Below are 16061 nucleotides of genomic sequence, written 5' to 3'. Positions count from 1 at the left end.
ACGTAGCTGCTGTGTTGAAATCTTTAGGCGGAATGCAGTACAGAGAGTCAGAGGGCGTTTTGAAATGTGGATTTCTCAGCCCTGACTGCTGGGCCTTACCCTGACTTTTGCATCTCCCTTTAGAAAGTGAGACCCCTCCATTTTCTCTCTTCTACCACCTTTTAATGAGAGAAGACTTCTCTCCCAGTTTGTGTTGGAGCCAGGCCTCATCCTGCTGTGCAGAGGCTCTGCTCAGGCGCAGTGGTTGGCACTCGGGCCCGGGCGTCCCATGTCAATGGCATGAGGATGTGGGCGCTGTGGCTGCACCCCTGGGTGACCACAAATCCAGCCAGAGCCTTTTTGTGGTTGAGAAGAGGGGCCGCAGAGATGCAGGGGGCATGGTCAGCTGAGCCTTGCATCCAGTTGGCAGAGGAGGCCAAGAAAGCTGGGAGACTGTGCACATTCCAGGGTCTTAGGGCACCCAGAATCCCACTCCTTGGGAGCAGACCTCTGAGGAAAGAGGCTGCTGAATGAACAAGGTGTAGTGGCTGTGTGCCCTGTACTGTGCTGGGGGCCAGAAGCTATAAGACAAGGCCCTTCCTCCTGGGGAGCTCACAGCATTTCCCTCGTCTCCTTTTCCACGTGTCCCACGGACTCCCCTGAACGCCATCTTACCATGTGTTGTAGAGGAGGTGAATCAAACCATGGCTTTCTCATCTGCAGCCTGGCTCTGGTGTTTCTGCTGAAACTTGGAGAGACCACCTCTGGCCCCTTTCACCATATATTTGCAGTTGTGGGTTTGTATCTGTACTACTTCTAAGCTCCTATACATACCACACTGAATAGGAATAGAGAAGCAGGACTTTGGGGCGCAGGATACCACTATTCTAAGTTGGGGTCTAATATTCCCTTCATGGTGACTGCTTACATGCCAGGCACCGCTGAGCATTTTTATGTATCTCATTTAGTACATGTAACAACCCTGATAAGGCTCTGTAATTTATCCCTGCTTTACAGGTGAGGAAACTTAAGACACATTAGGGGCTAGGCAGCTTCCCAAGGTCACCTAGGTAAGTAAGTAGCAGAGCCACCCAGGAAGTACTCAAAAGAAAAATTGTTGGTTTTTCTTCCCTAGTTGGCTTAGGGATGATAAACATGGCATGATTAGTTATGAAGCTGCGGTAGCTTGAGTGTTAGAGCTCTTTGCGTCCTCTGTCATTTCTTCCCATCCCAGGTTGTCTGTTGGGACAGTGTAGCCCCTGGCTACCTGGAGGTGTGTCATGGAGTTAGTTGGTGCATCCTGCTCATACTACTGGTCATTGGTAGAACTGGAGGGTAGGGGCACTACTTGAATTAAAAAAAAATTTCTTTTGGCAGGTCAGCTTTCTCAAATACAAAAGCAATGACTCTGTTTTCCTTACATTCACTTGTATTTGCTTAATGGGCTTTAAAGGTGTGAATGAATCCAAGTCTTATTAATTTGGGGGCCTTTAATTCTTGATCAGCTCTATATTTCTATATTCTTTTTTTTTTTTTTTTGGCGACAGAGTGTTTAACTCTTGTCGCCCAGGCTGGAGTGATCTCAGCTCACCGCAGTCTCCTTCTCCTGCCTCAGCCTGCCAAGTAGCTGGGATTACTGGCGCCTGCCACCACACCCGACTAATTTTTGTATTTTTAGTAGAGATGGGGTTTCACCATGTTGGCTAGGCTGGTCTTGAACTCCTGACCTCAGGTGATCTGCCTGCCTTGGCCTCCTACAGTGCTGGGATTATAGGTGTGAACCACCATGCCTGGCCTATATTCTTTATTCTATATATTCTATATTCTTTTGTCTTTTTTGTTTCTGTAAGTATGTGGGCCCAGTAATATAAAACTTCTTTATGTAAATGGCACAGGTTCAAACTGAAGAGAATTGGCAGTAGTTTTAAGGATAGTAGAATGGAAGGGGTTTTTGATAGCACTTTGATACAGAGTACTATTGTAGCTAAGCAAAATTTAAGCGGTTATTAAAACCAATTCCTTTGATTTTTCCATAAAATGTAGCTGTATAAAAGAAGGTATTTACAATACTTTTTATTAAATTTTGTCCCTTCATTAAATTAAGATATAGAAATTTTTTTTTTTTTTTTTTTGAGATCGAGTCTCACTCTGTCTCCCAGGCTGGAGTGCAGTGGCACGATCTCGCCTCACTGCAAGCTCCGCCTCCCAGGTTCACGCCATTCTCCTGCCCCAGCCTCCTGAGTAGCTGGGACTACAGGTTTGCACCACCACGCCTGGCTAATTTTTTGTATTTTTAGTAGAGATGGGGTTTCACTGTGTTAGCCAGGATGCTCTTGATCTCCTGATCTCATGATCCGCTTGCCTGGGCCTCGCAAAGTGCTAGGATTACAGGCGTGAGCCACCGCACCCAGCCACAGATACTGTTTTTAAGATAAGATACTATTTATTCCTGTGCTATTTGAGATCTTTTGTAGTGGCTTCAGAGCCATTAGGACTGTTCAGATGGAAATCTGTAGCACACACTCTTAAGATTTTTTACTTGTTTTCCATGTAATACATGTAGAATAGGAAGTTTTGCAAGCAGAGAAGTATTGTACTTCTAATAAGATGTTTTGCCTTACAGAATTCAATTCGTCATAATCTGTCCCTACACAGCAAGTTCATTCGTGTGCAGAATGAAGGAACTGGAAAAAGTTCTTGGTGGATGCTCAATCCAGAGGGTGGCAAGAGCGGGAAATCTCCTAGGAGAAGAGCTGCATCCATGGACAACAACAGTAAATTTGCTAAGAGCCGAAGCCGAGCTGCCAAGAAGAAAGCATCTCTCCAGTCTGGCCAGGAGGGTGCTGGGGACAGCCCTGGATCGCAGTTTTCCAAATGGCCTGCAAGCCCTGGCTCTCACAGCAATGATGACTTTGATAACTGGAGTACATTTCGCCCTCGAACTAGCTCAAATGCTAGTACTATTAGTGGGAGACTCTCACCCATTATGACCGAACAGGATGATCTTGGAGAAGGGGATGTGCATTCTATGGTGTACCCGCCATCTGCCGCAAAGATGGCCTCTACTTTACCCAGTCTGTCTGAGATAAGCAATCCCGAAAACATGGAAAATCTTTTGGATAATCTCAACCTTCTCTCATCACCAACATCATTAACTGTTTCGACCCAGTCCTCACCTGGCACCATGATGCAGCAGACGCCGTGCTACTCGTTTGCGCCACCAAACACCAGTTTGAATTCACCCAGCCCAAACTACCAAAAATATACATATGGCCAATCCAGCATGAGCCCTTTGCCCCAGATGCCTATACAAACACTTCAGGACAATAAGTCGAGTTATGGAGGTATGAGTCAGTATAACTGTGCGCCTGGACTCTTGAAGGAGTTGCTGACTTCTGACTCTCCTCCCCATAATGACATTATGACACCAGTTGATCCTGGGGTAGCCCAGCCCAACAGCCGGGTTCTGGGCCAGAACGTCATGATGGGCCCTAATTCGGTCATGTCAACCTATGGCAGCCAGGCATCTCATAACAAAATGATGAATCCCAGCTCCCATACCCACCCTGGACATGCTCAGCAGACATCTGCAGTTAACGGGCGTCCCCTGCCCCACACGGTAAGCACCATGCCCCACACCTCGGGTATGAACCGCCTGACCCAAGTGAAGACACCTGTACAAGTGCCTCTGCCCCACCCCATGCAGATGAGTGCCCTGGGGGGCTACTCCTCCGTGAGCAGCTGCAATGGCTATGGCAGAATGGGCCTTCTCCACCAGGAGAAGCTCCCAAGTGACTTGGATGGCATGTTCATTGAGCGCTTAGACTGTGACATGGAATCCATCATTCGGAATGACCTCATGGATGGAGATACATTGGATTTTAACTTTGACAATGTGTTGCCCAACCAAAGCTTCCCGCACAGTGTCAAGACAACGACACATAGCTGGGTGTCAGGCTGAGGGTTAGTGAGCAGGTAAGTTCACCCCAATATCAAAAGACCTTTTGAAAAATAGAACTTAAAAGCGAGGAACACAGTAACTTGCCATGGTTAGCACATCTTTGATGTCAACTGACTGCCCCTTGCAGAGAGGGATCTTTTATCATTCATTCTCTGTCCTTTTTGCAGCTTACAGTTTTCCTTCTGAGCTTACACAGAAGGAGGCTTCCTTTAACTGCTTTAAAGATTTCTTTTTGACAGTTCGATGGCTGCATCTTTTTAGTAGCTCTTCAATAAATGAATACATTTGATATAAATCAAATGCTGAAGGGTTTTTTGTAAAGTAGAATTTTCCCCATTGAATGATTTTAGAGCTGTTTGAGAAAGCTCTAGCTTTTTGCCCCTAAGTATGTCTGTCACTCTTAACATGTTAAGTTGAATTGATTTTAATTTGGCTATATTTTCATTGTGTGTGTATGTGTGTGTGCGTATGTATGTGTTTTTTCCTAGGTTACACTTAAAAGTACTTCAGATTGTCTGACAGCAGGAACTGAGAGAAGCAGTCCAAAGATGTCTTTCACCAACTCCCTTTTAGTTTTCTTGGTTAAAAAAAAAAACAAAAAAAAAAACCCTCCTTTTTTCCTTTCGTCAGACTTGGCAGCAAAGACATTTTTCCTGTACAGGATGTTTGCCCAATGTGTGCAGGTTATGTGCTGCTGTAGATAAGGACTGTGCCATTGGAAATTTCATTACAATGAAGTGCCAAACTCACTACACCATATAATTGCAGAAAAGATTTTCAGATCCTGGTGTGCTTTCAAGTTTTGTATATAAGCAGTAGATACAGATTGTATTTGTGTGTGTTTTTGGTTTTTCTAAATATCCAATTGGTCCAAGGAACGTTTATACTCTTTTTGTAATACTGTGATGGGTCTCATGTCTTGATAAGTTAAACTTTTGTTTGTACTACCTGTTTTCTGCGGAACTGACAGATCACAAAGAACCGAATCTCCATTCTGCATCTCCATTGAACAGCCTTGGACCTGTTCACGTTGCCACAGAATTCACATGAGAACCAAGTAGCCTGTTATCAATCTGCTAAATTAATGGACTTGTTAAACTTTTGGAAAAAAAAGATTAAATGCCAGCTTTGTACAGGTCTTTTCTATTTTTTTTTTGTTTATTTTGTTATTTGCAAATTTGTACAAACATTTAAATGGTTCTAATTTCCAGATAAATGATTTTTGATGTTATTGTTGGGACTTAACATTTTTGGAATAGATATTGAACTGTAATAATGTTTTCTTAAAACTAGAGTCTACTTTGTTACATAGTCGGCTTGTAAATTTTGTGGAACCACAGGTATTTGGGGCAGCATTCATAATTTTCATTTTGTATTCTAACTGGATTAGTACTAATTTTATACATGCTTAACTGGTTTGTACACTTTGGGATGCTACTTAGTGATGTTTCTGACTAATCTTAAATCATTGTAATTAGTACTTGCATATTCAACGTTTCAGGCCCTGTTTGGGCAGGAAAGTGATGTATAGTTATGGACACTTTGCGTTTCTTATTTAGGATAACTTAATATGTTTTTATGTATGTATTTTAAAGAAATTTCATCTGCTTCTACTGAACTATGCGTACTGCATAGCATCAAGTCTTCTCTAGAGACCTCTGTAGTCCTGGGAGGCCTCATAATGTTTGTAGATCAGAAAAGGGAGATCTGCATCTAAAGCAATGGTCCTTTGTCAAACGAGGGATTTTGATCCACTTCACCATTTTGAGTTGAGCTTTAGCAAAAGTTTCCCCTCATAATTCTTTGCTCTTGTTTCAGTCCAGGTAGAGGTTGGTTTTGTAGTTCTGCCTTGAGGAATTATGTCAACACTCATACTTCATCCCATTCTCCCTTCTGCCCTGCAGATTAGATTACTTAGCACACTGTGGAAGTTTAAGTGGAAGGAGGGAATTTAAAAATGGGACTTGAGTGGTTTGTAGAATTTGTGTTCATAAGTTCAGATGGGTAGCAAATGGAATAGAACTTACTTAAAAATTGGGGAGATTTATTTGAAAACCAGCTGTAAGTTGTGCATTGAGATTATGTTAAAAGCCTTGGCTTAAGAATTTGAAAATTTCTTTAGCCTGTAGCAACCTAAACTGTAATTCCTATCATTATGTTTTATTACTTTCCAATTACCTGTAACTGACAGACCAAATTAATTGGCTTTGTGTCCTATTTAGTCCATCAGTATTTTTAAGTCATGTGGAAAGCCCAAAGTCATCACAATGAAGAGAACAGGTGCACAGCACTGTTCCTCTTGTGTTCTTGAGAAGGATCTAATTTTTCTGTATATAGCCCACATCACACTTGCTTTGTCTTGTATGTTAATTGCATCTTCATTGGCTTGGTATTTCCTAAATGTTTAACAAGAACACAAGTGTTCCTGATAAGATTTCCTACAGTAAGCCAGCTCTATTGTAAGCTTCCCACTGTGATGATCATTTTTTTGAAGATTCATTGAACAGCCACCACTCTATCATCCTCATTTTGGGGCAGTCCAAGACATAGCTGGTTTTAGAAACCCAAGTTCCTCTAAGCACAGCCTCCCGGGTATGTAACTGAACTTGGTGCCAAAGTACTTGTGTACTCATTTCTATTACTACGTACTGTCACTTTCCTCCCATGCCATTACTGCATCATAATACAAGGAACCTCAGAGCCCCCATTTGTTCATTAAAGAGGCAGCTACAGCCAAAATCACTGTTAAAATCTGACTACTTCATAGAGTAGCTCTTAGGAAAATGTATCTTCCTCCTGAGTCTGGGTAATTATACCTCCCCCAAGCCCCCATTGTGTGTTGAAATCCTGTCATGAATCCTTGGTAGCTCTCTGAGAACAGTGAAGTCCAGGGAAAGGCATCTGGTCTGTCTGGAAAGCAAACATTATGTGGCCTCTGGTAGTTTTTTTCCTGTAAGAATACTGACTTTCTGGAGTAATGAGTATATATCAGTTATTGTACATGATTGCTTTGTGAAATGTGCAAATGATATCACCTATGCAGCCTTGTTTGATTTATTTTCTCTGGTTTGTACTGTTATTAAAAGCATATTGTATTATAGAGCTATTCAGATATTTTAAATATAAAGATGTATTGTTTCCGTAATATAGACGTATGGAATATATTTAGGTAATAGATGTATTACTTGGAAAGTTCTGCTTTGACAAACTGACAAAGTCTAAATGAGCACATGTATCCCAGTGAGCAGTAAATCAATGGAACATCCCAAGAAGAGGATAAGGACGCTTAAAATGGAAATCATTCTCCAACGATATACAAATTGGACTTGTTCAACTGCTGGATATATGCTACCAATAACCCCAGCCCCAACTTAAAATTCTTACATTCAAGCTCCTAAGAGTTCTTAATTTATAACTAATTTTAAAAGAGAAGTTTCTTTTCTGGTTTTAGTTTGGGAATAATCATTCATTTAAAAAAATGTATTGTGGTTTATGCGAACAGACCAGCCTGGCATTACAGTTGGCCTCTCCTTGAGGTGGGCACAGCCTGGCAGTGTGGCCAGGGGTGGCCATGTAAGTCCCATCAGGACGTAGTCATGCCTCCTGCATTTCGCTACCCGAGTTTAGTAACAGTGCAGATTCCACGTTCTTGTTCCGATACTCTGAGAAGTGCCTGATGATGTTGATGTACTTACAGACACAAGAACAATCTTTGCTATAATTGTATAAAGCCATAAATGTACATACATTATGTTTAAATGGCTTGGTGTCTTTCTTTTCTAATTATGCAGAATAAGCTCTTTATTAGGAATTTTTTTGTGAAGCTATTAAATACTTAAGTCTTGTCAGCCACAATGTTGTCATTGGTTCAAATCTGGTATTTCCTTTGGAGGAAAAGGGGAACAGCCCCTCTGGGACCAAACCATAGTCCCCTGAGATGGAGAACAAGTACAATCCTTGATAACAATCCTGGAATACTTCATCTTTGGAATGTCTGAAAGTACATCCGGTTCAGTAATTACTAGGCATATTAAGTCTTATGTTAGAACAGACTCTGCTAAAGATAAAAACACCTTGAGGGCAAGTTAGGAGGGTCTGGCTAGGAGGTCACAGAGCAGATGCGGTGGATGGAGTGGCAGAACCCCATGGCTAAGGTCATAAGTCCTCCTCCAGTCACTACTGCACACCTTGCTGAAGGGGGAGGATCAGCCCTCCTTTAAGTGGCTGTAGGTGGGAAGTTTATGTTTGCTCTTTTCAGAAGATGTCTGAGGAATGAGCCAGGATTAGATTAAGATGGTTAAGATGCATTTTAAAATCATTGTGAAGCCCACTTTCTCCTAACTTCTGACTTTCTGACCAGACAAGTGAATGAGCTGGAGAAGCAAGGAAAAAGATTATTCTGTTTATCTGTGTAGACACTGAGGGTCCATCCCACTTTCAGAGTATTTTAAAATTTACCCACTTTTGGAAGTGGAAACCCTTTCTTTAAAAGACGTGATAGCCAGAAGCCCAGTGTATAGAAGAGATGAAAGTATCTACCCCCATCCCCTGGGGCTCATGCACAGTTCAGTGTGAAAACTGTAGATGTAGTCCAAATGAGGAAAAACCCCTTGCTTATACCCTGGAACTCTAACCAGCTAGCCTTTCATAACTCTGCACATATGTACAAAACTGCACATCCAATGTCATTACTTGAGGCCAGTTTCCAAGTTTTACATTAATTGATAAGCAACATATAGCAGGAAGGTTTCCCTGGGAGACCTCATAGGAGGAGCTCAGTGTTAGACTTTGTAGCCGGACAGGCTTCCTTCCTTGGACAGTTATCTAGGCCCTTGATGTGACCAGAGCAGATAGTAGAATCAGGATGTATACCTAGGCTTGTTTCTTGATCTGTGAATCGGCCACACTGGAAGACCTTTGCCTTGGCTATTGTTTCTCCATGTTTCAGGTGACCTATACCAATGACACTACACTGGTTGGTGGGTTAGGTAAGGTAGGTGGAGGGCTGTTCCGCTGGATATACCATGTTTAAAAGTGGCAGTCTCTGAAGCAGACATCATCACGTACACATCAAACCTTGTATCATCTAGTGGTGCTCATTCTGGGCCCAGGTGTATGAAGGTATATTCCTGGTAGGTTTCCTTATTACAGTTTGTTGTTTTGGTATAAAAGTTGCTTTGGTGAGAAATAGTTTAACACTTAAATTACACCCGTTACATTTATTGAGAAAATTATTGGGAAAAAGCGGATTGGGGTACAAGTCCACTTTTCAAATCATAGACTCTGGGGTGTTTTTTAGTTTAAGTAACTAGAAAAAAATGGAATTTCCAGTGGACTGGAAAGGGAGGTAACTATATGCAGGGATAAAGGAGAAGAACAAGTAGTCCTGGGTGGTGGTGGGTAATACATCAGGAAACCAGACGTGAAGTGGAGCCGTAGGCCTTGGGAGGAAGCTATGGAGTGTCGTGGGGGCATCCGAAAGCTAGAGAGCTTTTGAAGCCAACGGGGAGAGGGGGCTTTCTGTTCAAGTGCTTGGCTTTGGTGATGTGGCTGTGAGAGGAGGGAACTCTGTACTGAGAAGGCATTCACCTGTTAGAAGAAGCAGAGTAAAACAGTTGGGGCCAGCTTTTCTTCCTTGACTGGTGGCAGGACACTTTTCCACCCCTAGGCCCTGGCCCCCATATTTCCACGAACTCCAAGGCTGAAGGAAATTTCTTGCCTTTAGTACCTTACTTACACCATATCTCCCCAAAGTGACTCTTGTTTTCTTGGAAGCCACTGGTGGAAAGTAGAGATTTACATCCTTCAGGAAGAAGGTCGCTTGTTATTTGTCCTTTACATATTAACATCTGTGAGCTTAAATCCCCAAACAAGCAACTTTGGGAAAGAATTCCTACAAAAACATATTGCAGATGGCAGCATAGGAGCCCTGCTGTGTTCTTATAGTTGCTAGAGTTTCTGCAAACATACTTGGCTTGTACTAAAATTGCTGCCCAAGTCGGATGACCTTAGATGAGACAGCTGCTTAGAATAAGGCTCACATTTTAAACCAGATTTTTCTCCCCTGATGAATTGGGATAGAGAGGAGGTCCATTTGCAGTTTAGCACTTGGTCCCAGAATAAGCCAGAGATGCCCACTTCTTAGTCTGTGCTGGTGTCAGGGACACTTGCAGTGTTTGCAGAGTGGGAAGCTCTGATGCTTGGGCAGCAATTTCCCCACAGGTAAATTGAGGATACCTTCTGTTACCTGCCTCACAGGTTTGATAGGAGATTAGAGCGATGAGGTAATGTCTGCGAATGGTTTCCTGTGTCAGGGAGAAAGCCTGCACAGCTGAGTGGTGTCACCTTAGGTAATAGTAGGCCTTGGGATGTTTCCGTAGTGGGGCTTCTGACAGCATCTCCCTGCAGGATAAGTGAGAGAACTATTTGGTTCATCCCCAATGTTTTTCTGTTTTTTGTTTGTTTTGTTTTGTTTTGTTTGAGACAAAGTCTCACTCTGTCACCCGGGCTGGAATGCAGTGGTGCAATCTCCACTCACTGCAACCTCCACCTCCATGGTTTGGTTGATTGTCATGCTCCAGCCTCCCGAGTAGCTGGGACTACAGGCATGCACCACCACGTCTGGCTAATTTTTGTATTTTTAGTAGTGATGGTGTTTCACCATGTTGGCCAGGATGGTCTCAAACTCCTGCCTGCCTTGGCCTCCCAAGTGATCTGCCTGCCTTGGCCTCCCAAAGTGCTGGGATTACAGGCATGAGCCTCCGTGCCCGGCCGCCAGTGTTTTTCTGCTTTCATCTTTGCTGTGTTTCGTTTCTTAAGCAGGAGAGTGTAGACAGTTTACAGGGCCATTTCCAAGAGTGAGTAGGCCTGTTTTTCTTCAGCAACTCTAAAGTATTATCAGTAGTCAAACTGTAAACCTATATCTGCCCAATAAAAACTAGTATTGATATTTATTCCCCAAGAAGTTCCCCAACATGGACCCGTACTAAGGAAATTTACAGACATTTAAGCTTTCTTGACCTTGACCTCATCTCAGTCTAGAATAGACTCTGTGGGACTCCATCTGTAAGATAGGGAGAGAGGAGAGGAGAGGAAAAGCCTGAGGTCGATGGGGCCACAGTAGTGTGTGTTGCAGCCCAGTCACCTGGTCCACAAAAATGAATGGTTAAACTTGCAGAAGTTTTGTGAGCCAATTTTAAATACCTTCATTATCAACAAGTCAGATAAACTATTATATTTAAAAACAAAGATAGTCCTCAAAACTCTTCACTTTGTAATTATTGTATTCATGTTAGTCTTGTCCACCATCGAGGTTGTTGGCAGCGACTGTGTTGCATGGTGAGGATGCTGTGTAATGGTGTGCTACCATAACTGACCCCAGGTGTGTCTGCTCACTGCTTGAAAGCCAGATTCGAGAGACAAGTGTTGGTGGGAGGAAAAGCAGGATTAATTGGAAAGCCAGCAAACCGAGAAGATGGGGAACTAGCCTTCTAAAGTACCATCTTCAGTACAAATTTTAGGCTCTTTTTATGTTAAGGGCAGAAGGAAGGGGAGGGGATTGAGATCAAGAGGTAACAGATAACCACCGACATCTGGGTGCCAGCAAGCGTTCAAGGAACTTCTTTGTCCTTGGTCAGGTCACAACGCTCCTATAAATCTTTAACAAAAACATAGTTGTTTACATACTTCTCCTTTAATCCCAGAGTTAGTTTTTAAAACTACATGATTGCTGTTTTTGCATATTAATAGTACTCTAAAATTATCCTTGCCTATGTGCAGAAATGGGTAAGGGCCACTTAAACCAAAATGGAGTTAGTTATGTTAGCTCTTGTGCTGTTTCACTGTTACACTGCTGCTGTGCTGACGCTAAGCAGAGTTTCAGCTTCACTAATATAATTTGGGTGAGAGTGAGAAATGGTTTAACAGTTAAATCACATCAGTTGATTGAGAAAGTCCCCTAATCTGAGAAAAAAAATGGATTGGGATGCAAGTCCATTTGTCAAGTCCTGGTTGGATCGCCACCATATGTTGGCTACGGATAAAAGTTGACCATAAAAATCAATGAATTCTGTGAGAATCAATTGACCTAATATAATTTACAGTAGAGAGTATTGTATGTTTTATTATTTGTAAATTGTTACTCATCTTTTATATCAGTAAATTCTTAATTTATGTACGTAAATACAGGCAGACGTTATTTCCCCACAGAGCAGGTTGTTAAACATTGGCCAACACATCACCAACTGGGTGTATGAAGGCATTAAAGGACTAATGATTTTGGTGACAGTAACAGGCAGAATGGGAGTAAGGGAAAGATAGAATAGGAGGTTGAGGGAGGGTCTGGGGTGAGGTCATGGCAGCAGGTGTCTGAGAAGCTGTGAAGTCCAGGGCCCTAGAGTAGAAGAGGTTAGGGGATGATAGGGCCTCAAGATTGAATGTAGCATGCAAATTAGATTTCAGAGCTAACCAAGGGACTTGGGGCGGAGAGGAGTCACATTTAAGTGCCAGTGCCTTTAATTTGGGGGAGAAATGCAGAGCCAGTAGCTGCTAGATGTCAGTGACTGGGAAGGGCACACAGAAGGTTAGGCTGATGCTGTAAGCATGGATACAGCTTTTAACATGAGGGTACAAGAGGAAGATTCTGGAACTGGAAAAGGAATGCAAAGGATGCCAGTTCTGCTTTTTAGACTCATTTTTGATGGGAGGAATTATACCTGCATACTGGGGTTACTGTGGAAATTAAATAACCTGAGTTAACCCCCTATGGTAGTGCTTGGCATATAGAAAGGGCTCACAAAATGAGAGCAATCAAATGTTCTGATTTGCTTAGGTAAAGATGTTGTCCCAGCACAGTTATGGTTAAGTTCCTCTTGTTACTCAAAGTGTTCAGGTTTGGGTGATTAATTATATGTTCACCCTATTAACAAATGACTGCTTTTTAATTACTCCCTGGAACCCTCATCTCACAATGGACATACCAAGAGCACCCAGTGGGTGAGAGGACTCAGAGGCCCCCTGGAAGAATCTTTCACAGGCTGGAGGGTTATTCTTCTGAAGGAATGTTAGCCTGGTGTCTCAGCATAAACTTGAATCTATGACACATACTACCATCTGAATGTTTGTGTACCTCCACCGCCCCATTTAAATGTTGCAAATGTTGAAATCCTGACCCCTGTGGTGATGGGGTTAGGAGGTGGGGCCTTTGGGAGGTAATTCGGTCATGAGAGTGGAGCCCTCATGAATAGGATTAGTGCCCTCACAAAAGAAACCCAAAAGAGGTACCTAGCTCTAGGTACCTCTTCCTAGAAAGTGCCATCTGTGAACCAGGAAAGGGAGAGGCCTTGGTCTTGGATTTCCCAGCCTCTAAAACAGGGAAATAAATTTCTGTGGTTTCTAAGCCACCTGGATTATGGTATTTTATTATAGCAGCCTGAAGGTACTCAGACAGCATGCAAGGTCCTTCCCAACCAACCTTTGCCTTTGCATCTCCACCATATGCACCAGTCACACTCCATTCCCTTTTATGCTTCCAGCCTTTTTGCATGCTGGAAGGTCTGTTTATCCAGAATGTCTGTTTATCTGGAATGTCTTTCTCCTCCCTTCCTTATCAAAGTCCAGCTCAAAGCCTTCCCCTATCATTAAAGTCCACCCCAACCCCTAGTGTCAGAGTAGTTACACTGGTGAACTGGAAGCATTTAAGACTCCTTTCCGAAATATAGCCTTGTGGCTGTGTTTAGCCCTGGCTAAATACTAACAATTCTCCTGAGGCAGCCCTGTAGCCATCCTAACAAGAAGTTTGGAGCCAGGCCTGCCTGTCTTTGGGTCATCAACAGCCTTCCACTGAGCCTGAAGCAACTGGCCAGTGCAGTTGACCACTGGACACAGCCAAAGACATTCTTCTTTGGTGAGCCAGCCCACATCTGCCAACATTCCACCAAATTAAAAGCAGACCAAGAACCCCCAAGTATTTTGACAAGTCTGGAGCTGCTATTACTTCAACCGAGGCAAGTACAATGGCAAGAGAGAAAGGTATGGGCAATGATGAAATGTCTAAAAGGGATCATTGGCCTGCCCTCCAGCCAGCCATCTCCAGGGCTGCAGAATCCTTTCTTTACATATAGATTTTTCTCTGGGCTCCAGGGACAGGGTCAGCCCTTTCACTTAGCTCCTACTTCCAAAATTGCCATTAACAAGACTGAAATGCCAGTTTATCTACTTTCCCCCAGAAAGTGTTGCATGTCTATAGACACAGCTAGGATGTGCTCATCTTGGGACAGTTATAGTCTCTGAGTTTGTTCGTTCATTTTTTAACAAGACAACTGGCCACCCTTAATTAAATAGATATGTGATTTGTTTTCAAGCCACCTCATCTGAGAAGGACACCGCAGTGTTATTTGTAGTTTTTGCCTCGGTTGTGTGATGGGGGTGTGTCTCCATCTCTCCCCAGCCTAATGGGATTGGATAAAATATGTGGATTTCATGTTCTGACTTTTAAAAAAAATTTAATTTGAAACACTTGAAATATTCAAATATTTTTGAAATATTTTAGAATTAAATATTATTTTGAAAGGAAAATAATTAATTCTCCTTTGCAAGACAGAAAAGTTTTTCCTGTTTTATTTCCCTACACCTACCAAAACAATGTCTTGGTGAAAAGGAGGACCTCCTGAGGTCAAGCAATTCTGTTTAGAAATAATTGGAAGTCGTGATAAAACATACCCTGAATTGGTTGGGCACAGTGGCTCACGCCTGTAGTCCCAGCACTTTGGGAGGCAGAGGCAGGCAGATCACTTGAGGTCAGGAGTTCCAGACCAGCCTGGCCAACACGGCAAAACCCCGTCTCTACCAAAAATATGAAAATTAGCCAGGCGCGGTGGTGCATGCCTATAATCCTAGCTACTCGGGAGGCTGAAGCAGGAGAATTGCTTGAACTCGGGAGGCAGAGGTTGTAGTGAGCTGAGATCGCACCACTGCACTCCAGCCTCAGCATCAGAGCGAGACTCCATCTCAAAACAAAAACAAAAACAAACAAAAAACCTCCCAAAAAACCTGAATAGAAAACTTCATGTGTACTTGTAAACACATCTTCTGAGACTCAAAAGTTCTTAGAGCCCTATGAGCTATATTTTTTAAATCAATATTATCTGTAAGTTTCTAGTTCCCCTCTGACTCCATTTTTCTGTCTTCAATAATTGTTATTCCATTAAAAACATGGCTATAATTTTCAAAATCCTGGATAGGACTGGCTGGAAGCATTTAACAGCTGTATGGAATCTCATCTAACCATCATGTGCCTTTTTTTTGGAAACAACAATCTGAGCAATTGTCCTTGTCTTTTGTAAGAAAATCACATGATTAAAAAAATAGATGACTAGCAATATTGTTGTCACTTGGTTACTGGCAGGAGTAGGGAGAGGGAGGAAGACATAGGAAAAATGCTTTCTTGGATCCCTCAGCCACACCAATCTGCAAACCTTTCTGGAGTAAATAATTTCCTTTGTCATTTCTGGATAACTAAAAAAAGACTTTGGAATGTTTCCAGGCCTGGGCATTCTATCATGTAATACTTCCAGCGTTTGAGTTACCTTTCCTTGCTCAAAGAGTTGGCTCAAAACTCAGCCATGATCCCCCCTGCTGGATCTGAGTGTTGGGGAGACTGCTATGAATTGTATGAATGAAAGTTCCGTGTTCGTTACGGACAATAATGGCCCCTCTGGGATTAGAAGACATTTGAATCAGCTCCCAAAGGTGCTGCTTTGACCTTAGTAAGCATTCTGAAACCAAGCTTCCCACTGCCTCCAATGTGTCATCCAGAAAGAGAGCTGCAGGCTTACCCCTGACAGGGAGGCGCCTGTCATCTTGTAGACTATAGAGAATAGAGGCCCCATATATGAAATGTTTGGAAGCAGCAAGGCTGGACATTGACCAGCATAAAGCAAGTGTTGGAATTCGTTGTTTCTCTGCAAAATAAGCTGATTTTTTTTTCCAGGGTACTTCTAAGACTTGTAGAAGAAAAACTATGATTACGAAAAGTGGATGGATTATTAAGAAAGGCTTTTTATTCAAAAGGTTTTGTGATTTTAATAGCGCTTTGCATTTATAATACCTTCCATCCAAGGAT

General features: G+C 42.6%; 1 protein-coding gene across 1 annotated transcript in view; it reads left to right on the top strand.

Moving 5' to 3' along the window:
- Positions 1-15318, top strand: part of FOXO1 (forkhead box O1) — a 118149-nt gene extending 102831 nt beyond the window's left edge. Inside the window, exons 2-3 of the mRNA XM_024925280.5 lie at positions 2603-3954; positions 4429-15318. Of these exons, the coding sequence (XP_024781048.3) occupies positions 2603-3940 (1338 nt within the window). The 3' untranslated portion in view covers positions 3941-3954; positions 4429-15318. The remainder of the gene's footprint in view (positions 1-2602; positions 3955-4428) is intronic.
- The last annotated feature ends 743 nt before the right edge of the window (positions 15319-16061 follow it).

This window comes from Pan paniscus, chromosome 14 (assembly GCF_029289425.2).
Source record: "Pan paniscus chromosome 14, NHGRI_mPanPan1-v2.0_pri, whole genome shotgun sequence".
Taxonomy (NCBI): domain Eukaryota; kingdom Metazoa; phylum Chordata; class Mammalia; order Primates; family Hominidae; genus Pan; species Pan paniscus.
Note: the sequence above shows the minus strand (reverse complement) of the source record. Positions and strands in the feature narration are given on the sequence as shown.